The 7,723-nt window shown below is 34.0% G+C and overlaps 1 protein-coding gene across 1 annotated transcript; it reads right to left on the bottom strand.

Annotated features, from left to right (window-relative positions):
• Positions 1–5,117: 5,117 nt before the first annotated feature.
• Positions 5,118–6,948, bottom strand: LOC108325492 (zinc finger protein CONSTANS-LIKE 16). Its single transcript, XM_017558572.2, has 2 exons — positions 5,783–6,948; positions 5,118–5,512 (listed from the first exon to the last, which is right to left on the bottom strand). Exons 1-2 carry the CDS (start codon positions 6,785–6,787, stop codon positions 5,261–5,263), a joined length of 1,257 nt encoding a protein of 418 aa, XP_017414061.1. The 5' UTR covers positions 6,788–6,948; the 3' UTR covers positions 5,118–5,260.
• Between the last annotated feature and the right edge of the window lie 775 nt (positions 6,949–7,723).

Raw genomic sequence — 7,723 nt, 5'->3', positions numbered from 1 at the left:
GTCGAGCATCCAACAAGGAAATGATCTATCAGTATAAAATCATCATTAATTGATAATTAATTTGGACTATAATAGTTATTAATAATAGTCATTGATTGAAAATTAACATGAATAATAAAAGTTATTTATTGGTGATTAATGAGTCAAAATTAATGGTAAGGTTATTATAATATTTATAAATATATGTATGATGGAAAATGCATGTAATTTAATTCTTATTACTCATTTTTATTTAAATAATTATTGAGTAAATCACATTAATTTAAGTGTTCCGATGTTTTTACATGTACTCATCTTCACGGCTTGGATAATGTAGAATTATCAAGATGTTCATGTAATCTCCAAGACAATTTTAAATACTTTGAGAGAGAGATCTCAATGCCGTATCCGAAACAAGATTATACAATAAAGATTGATGTAATTGAAAGGGATGAAAGAAATGAACGAGTGGAAAGCTTATTATCGACGTAAAGAATTTATTACTGCCTGATTCACATCCATTTTATAAACGTTTATTAAAGTAATGACAGAATTGAGCACGATGATTAAAGTGTGGTATGAAAGAAGTGGAAGTAGTACTAGGTAAAGTTGAATCAAGATGGGAGGTAAGCTTGGTTTGAAAATAAATAATAAAAAAAAAAGGTAATTAGGTGGACATAGTCCTTGGAAAGTAATGTATCTTTAGAAGACTTGGTTTGTATTTTTTATGATGACTTTTGTGTCTCATTCTAAGAAGAGTGGTGAAGACAGCCACGCAGTGTTGAAAAGGGCAACAGAGAGAAAAATAATAAAAAAAAGAAAAGGGAAAGTGTGATTTGGTTGAATTGAAGGGAATTGATTAGTTTTTGTTGGTTTTATAGGGAGAGGTTTTGATTTATGTGTTGGTGGGATGTCGTAGAAAGGGTAAAATGGTGGTTATGAGAGGGACTAGAGGGAGAAAGCGAGAATTGCAGAGACATTGATGAAGGAAAACGCTACGTATTATGCGGCGAAGAAGAGGTTTTAATAAAAGTTGTCAGTGATTCGTAGTCTGCTCCTTTGTCACGTAGCATTTTGGATTTGGAATCAACTTTCACTCTCATTCACCACTCTGTTTGAGAATACAGTTTTAGGTTTAGCCCTTCGATGCATTTTAATTTGCGCAGAGTCTTCCTCACCATTTTCCATCAAATCTATTTATTGGCTTTCTTTCCTCCTTCCTCTTTTTCTCATTATTATTATTATTATTACACCAATATTCATTTCAAATTTCAAATACCTCCTTTCTGCTCACATCAATGTTGCCTTTCCATTTTCTACTCATTTGTTGCTGTTTAAACATTTTAATCAGATGTATTGAGACCCTGTACAGACATTTATTTAACTAAGATAAGTGTTAGATGAGATATGAATCTATGTTTTTTATGGAATTAGTTGAAAGATAGGGCAACTTTAAGTTCATTAATTTTTTAAAATATCTTACGATGAAAGTGAATGAAAGAAAGTATAAAAGTGGAAAGTAATTTAGACGATAGGTACAGTGTTTGAAAAAGAAGTATGAGTTGGTTCGTCTAAATTGGATGTCTTTTTTGTACATGGACAAAGAGGAAAACAACATCAGAAGATACCATCCTAGAAGGGTATTAGAAGGCACATGATTTAGCCACAGTTAAAGGTGGTTTACCACAATCCCCTAAACCTACTACTATCTCCTCTACTAGCTTCTTCCTCACACAATAAATAAGAAAAAAAAAGGCTGAAACTCTTTTTAAGTATAACATTATCTTGTTTACACCAAAATGTGTAAAGGCTCTACGGCCTCTATACAGAGTCAAACCAACAATCTATGTCAAATTCAAAAGTAGAAAATTTTCCCACTTATTACTATACGTTTGACTTTATATAGAGAGAAGAAAAAGTGGTCATAGAAAGCAATTGTTGCAAGCCATGTTCGAGATCACGTACCAAGTTCCCCGTGAATAGGAAAAAGAAAAATGTAAGGACAATAGTTCTCATGAAATGTATATTCTGGGACAATGTAATATTTGTATTTTGGAATGTTCAATCTTTATGTATTCCAGAACGATGCATTTCAAAACTCAAAATAAATATTTTTAAATTAGATGGTAATTTTTCTAGTATATATGAGTGCCAGAAGGAATTATAGAGGTGCTGGAAGAATCATCTCTTTAGCCAGTGGGAACCGTCAAGAAAAGAGTGTTATTCTTTCTACCACCACACAATTCTCCTTACACCTCCCTAATTTTTCTTATTTCCAAAACTAACTTTATGTAAATATTTAATTTTTACTTTTACTTATTTTAATTTAAAACCCTGTTCCCATTTCCATTCCCATTCCCTGCGGGCAGTACCCGCACACCCCCACACCCTCACGTAACCCCTTCTTTCCTCACATACCATTCCTCTCTCTCCAAGTTCCAATTATTTATTCTTCTTTTTCATTCCAGCTGTGACCTCCAACCCAGCCACCACTTCTTCATCTCCAACCTCCCTCCAAACCATACCCTAGTAACCATCGTCACTAAAATTCTCTCTTTCTAATTCAAATATAACTCCTCACGCCACTCACTCCTCTTCTTTCCTAAACCATACTACAAGTCAATTTTACTCTTTATCTTCTCCGTGACGTTCCGTAAACAAGCCACATCATGCAAAGTTTCCTTTTTATTTTCATTACATCTACAACTTTCAGAGACCAATTAAATACTCTCTTTAGCTCTTCTCTTTCATTTTCTTTTTATTTTTCAATAACAGAATCATCTCTTCTTATAAACTCCCTTCCTCTCACCGCAATGCCATCTTCACAAGAAAACATACCAACAGACGCTTATTTACAGTGCACACCTTCATTGTGAGAACCTTTCTCCTCCACCATCCTTGCCTATTTTCTTCTTTATTACGATTGAGTTTCAGCTTTTTTCCTTGTTATCAAAATCTCTGCTTTGCTATTTTTCCCTTCTCAGTTTCTTCTTCTTTTTCTATGTTGGGAATGTGATTTCGCGATCCACAGCTTTTCTGGGCTCATAGTTACAACTTTTTTAGATATTGACATTTGTAATCTTTATGCTTGAACGGATGTAGATATGTAACGGATGTTGATATCCGTTCGTTGAGGTCCGTTTAGGAATACAATGGATACTAACATCTGTTTCAGTATATAAATTATAAAGTTAAAATTTTTAATCCCAAAAAATTAAATATTATAAAAGGACAAAAAGGGAATGAAGAGGTGCAGGAAACACTTTATGGTGGTGGAGGAAGTAACACTCTCAAGAAAGATACTAGGCCCAATAAGTAAAGAAATGGAAGCCCAATTTAGATCGGGTCATCATATCAGGATTTTGGAGAATGAGCCAGAAAAAAGAGAAGGGCAAACAGAAGAAATTAGTTACACAAAATAAATAGTATATTAGTTTAAGGTTTTGTTTGAGTGTATGTAATAAAAGGTCAATTTTTCTAACAGTCAACAATAATAGTAAAAATAATAAAAGCATGGTGCAGGCATATTATTCAGGAGTGGTGTTTGTTTGTGTGTATGTATGTAATTTTAAACATTGCACTAAAAAAACTAGAATCTCATGTTTTCATCGTAACTCCCAAAAAAATTAGAATGTCATAATAAACTTATAGTTGATCTTTCATGTTATATATAATTATATATAAAGAAGGTAGATTTTTTTATCTTCTTTTGTTTTTTCAATTTTACCCTCTTAATTATTATTATTAAAATTTTAAATAATTATTCATGATAAAAAACTATTTTCAGTTTTATTATTTTAGTAACTATTTTTTAATTCAAATAACTATTCATTATCAAATAATTATTTACACTTTTATTATTTTAGTAACTATTTTTTAAAATTTAAATAATTATTCATAATAAAAAACTTATTTACACAATATTACTTATAATATTTTTTATTTCAATAACTAAAAAATATTTTATCTATAACTATATCTATAATTATATATACCTTTTGTTTTTTCAATTTTATCCTTTTAATTAATACTTTTAAATTCTAAATAATAATTTGTAATAATACATAAATTCTGGTAAATATAACTCAATAAATATATAAATTTACTTCAAACTTAATACATCATCTAATAATATAATACTATAAATATTTAAAAAGTGCAATGTCTATATATACGCTGTGTCAATAAAAATTGTGTGAGGTTTCATAAAGTTTTTTAATAATTATATAATATTTAGTTGTGTTGTAATTAACATATTATTTCATATATATAGTTAACAAACAATTATATTAATTTAATGAAATGATTATAATAATTTTTTTATCACTTAAAAGTATAAAATAAGTGCTTTGTTATCATTTATTTTCTACTATAAATGTATCCGACAAAACTGTCAATTAGAAGGTACATAATTTCTAAAAATATTTAATAATTTTTCCAGTAATGATGATAGACAAATTTCAGTATTTAACATTTAATCGAGTTTATATTTGGGTAGGATTCACATCATCACAACTCAAATCACTGATCTATATTATATATCTTGTGTGGACCAAACATGTTCGTGAGCTTTTTTCCCAATGTTAAAAGTTACTTTATGCTAAAAAAAAGTTGTTAGTTTCCAATTTCAATCATATAAATTCAACAACTGAGTTTGCATATGAAAAAGTAAACACACATACACACACATATATATATATATATAATATCTTTATAAGATTCTAATATAAGTTTTGTCAGCAGGAGCCCAGATATTTTGAGTCAGCCCGGATAAAAAAGATATTTTAAAAATTGAAAGTGTGTTTATGGTTTCTAAAGGTCACACGTGTGTAGAGCTAAACTTGTGAAATATAACATCGGAAAACTTCAGTTCTGTTTTCATCCTGATATTTGTACGATTAAAGGTGAACTAAAATTACATCAGGGATAACTAATATGTATTTTTTAAGAACTATAACTACAAAGAAAAATAACTCATTGGTATACAGGAGAAACATTATTACAGCTGATGAGAATTTAAAAAATGAGAAAATTCAGTAAAATATAATAAAAAAAGAAAGCCATAAATCCCTTATGTTTCATTCGTATTATGTTTTCCAGATAAATTTTCCTCTTAAAAGATCTATATGGACAAGACGTGATTAGAAATTTGGAGCATTTATTAACTTAACAAAATTGCTATTTACAAATAGCTGAGAAAATAAAATGAAAAGCATTAGGATGCACTGAGCAAAAATATAATATTTAGGAAATAAATAGTAAACAAAACTTGAATGAGGTCTTAATGATTTAGCAAGGGAAATGTTGATGGTGCAAAGGAAGCTCTCTTGACAAACCTCCCCTTCATTCTGGGTCTCTTCTCTGCATTCAATTTCCTAACCTCGTACCTTATTTTCTTAGAGAACAACCTTGTTCGCCGCTTTTCTCTGTACCTTGACACTCTTGCCTCTCTGCCTCCATCAATTATCACTGGATGAATCCCAAATCCACCCACTTCACCATAAGAATCATGAATTCCCCTTCCATAACTTTCCTGCTTAATTAAATTAAACATCATTAGTCACTCAAACAAACAAACATCACATCACCCCCAAATTCTATGTTCAATTTAATTTTTCAAAAACCAAAATCCGCCAACACAATTTTTTAATACATTGACTGTTGTTAAGTAAAATTTATTAAAACTGATTAATACAAATATAACTGATACTACATGCAAAGACGAACAAGTTAGGGCGAATCTAACAGTTGGTGAGAATTAATAAGAAAAGATAGATGAAAAAGGAAAGGGAATAGTACATACGATGCATTCGTGCCAGCACTGGTCGGGGTCTAAGTTTGGCTTGTCAGGAGTGGTCCAGGGAGACTTTTGGCTAGCCCAGGCGATAATCACTGCCTCATAATCAAGCTGCAACGATATCTTCTTCTTTTTCACCTCATCATTCTCTCTCAGTTCTTCTTCATTCTCCTTCCCCAATTCCAAATCACAAACCTTCTCCTTCACCTCTTCGCACGTATCGTAATCAAAGCTAAACTCAAACGATACATCTCTTCCCACCATCTCCATCTCCATCTCCATCTCCATCTCAGGGCTCTCTTCCTCTTCCACCTTCACCTCCCCACTACCCACCGAACACTCCTCCTCCTTCGCATCAATCAGTCCCAGATCCTCCATCCCCACACACTCGTTTTCAAGCCCCCTACCCAGTAAATTCTCAACATCAGCCGCAAACTCGGCAAGTTCTGCATCGGAAGGAAGCATCCCGTGCAAGTTTTCCATCTCATTATTACTGTGATATAAAACATTGCTCTCAACCCCTTTGTTTTCGGCCTCGGCCACAGCAGCTGCTACTCCTTGATCGGTTGAAGTCACCGAAGAAGGAGAAGAGCTGTTATTCCCACATAGTTCGGCAACAAAAGGTTCGAATATGGGGACCCTGTAAAGAAGCTGCTCCTCGTTCTCGTCATGGGAATTCACCTCTTCCGAACCCACTTCCGGGACCAGATGGAAGGGGTTGTTGCTACGAGAGTGTTTCCCGTGTCTGGGCGTTCGAGCTTTCTTAGTGGGCCACGTGGGAGGTTGTTGTTGTTGTTGTTCGTCGGTGGACCTGTACGACGCCGTTTTCAAGCGGACTCTTTCGTGTCGGCGAGCCAAAGGATTGGCGGAGTGAACCGAAGAGTCACAAGCTTGGCAGAGAAAAGCATCATCGGCAGCACAGTACCAACGTGCCCGCTTGGTTATGCAGCTGTCGCATGCTCTTGCGGTTTTGCCTCCAACCGCGTTTGCCGCGTTCTTTGCCGTACTCATGAGACTCAAACAAAATTTGAAGGCAGATATGAAACGGGGGGATTGGTTACAGTGTGGGTTTGGCTACAGAGGAGGGAATACAATACAATGATTATTATTTTGATGAAAAAAGGGTGGGTGTGAGTGTGAACGGTGACCCACAGGAAACGCTTTTGCATTCCATTTAACAGGGAGAGATTGTTTGGGTTTGCACTTTTGGGACCTCTAACAGTGAAAGGGAGTGAACTTTGGGGTCCACGGTGGAACGCCTTATCTGATTTTTCATTGGTAGAACATGGAAAGTTCATCCTATTCTCTGCTTTCTTATTGGGTGGATTTCTAATCAGAGCGATTTCTCGTGGTGACCCACTTGCCCTGTGGATGAGCATGGGCTTTTCAAATTTTAATCGTATATCAGAAACAAAAAACAGTTAATCCACTCCCATCTTGCTAGAAATATCTGAGTGAGATAGATTTGGTAGTTTCTGTTGCCTCAGCCTCACACTGACGTTAAAAGGGTAAGACTTTTGTTCTGTGGTCCCCTTCATCCTTTTCTCTTCTTCCCCATTCACTTTTCTGGCATTTTACCAATTATATCTATTTCGTTCAGTCTGAGAGCGTAGCCAATGCAGTCCCGCCAGCTAAATCTATACCCTACTTCGATTTCTCTACACCTCCTTGCTGCTGAGTGTGTATACATGACTTCCATCCCCTTAATTTTGGATAATAACATCTGTCGTAGTTTATCTGGAAACAACCACAAATGTGAGGCATCATCCTAGTAGATCGGGTTATTTGGTCAAGTCACTTGAGACAATTGTTTAGACAATAATCATGTTTTTCCCAACTCGGGGAGATGCCAAACAAATTAAGATGTCACGCGCACTAAAACGTTTTATTTAGAAATTATTAATAAACCATGTCACAGTCCTTACTTCTATCTAACAACAACCTTGC

The sequence above is a fragment of the Vigna angularis genome, chromosome 3 (assembly GCF_016808095.1).
Source record: "Vigna angularis cultivar LongXiaoDou No.4 chromosome 3, ASM1680809v1, whole genome shotgun sequence".
NCBI classification, from domain to species: Eukaryota; Viridiplantae; Streptophyta; class Magnoliopsida; order Fabales; family Fabaceae; genus Vigna; species Vigna angularis.
This window is presented reverse-complemented; position numbering and strand designations above follow the sequence as displayed.

Coding starts and splice junctions, on each gene's coding strand:
- LOC108325492 (XM_017558572.2), bottom strand. CDS start 6,787: ATGAGTACGGCAAAGAACGCGGCAAACGCGGTTGGAGGCAAAACCGCA. Junction 5,513..5,782: donor AGTGCTGGCACGAATGCATC/GTATGTACTATT, acceptor TTAATTAAGCAG/GAAAGTTATGGAAGGGGAAT.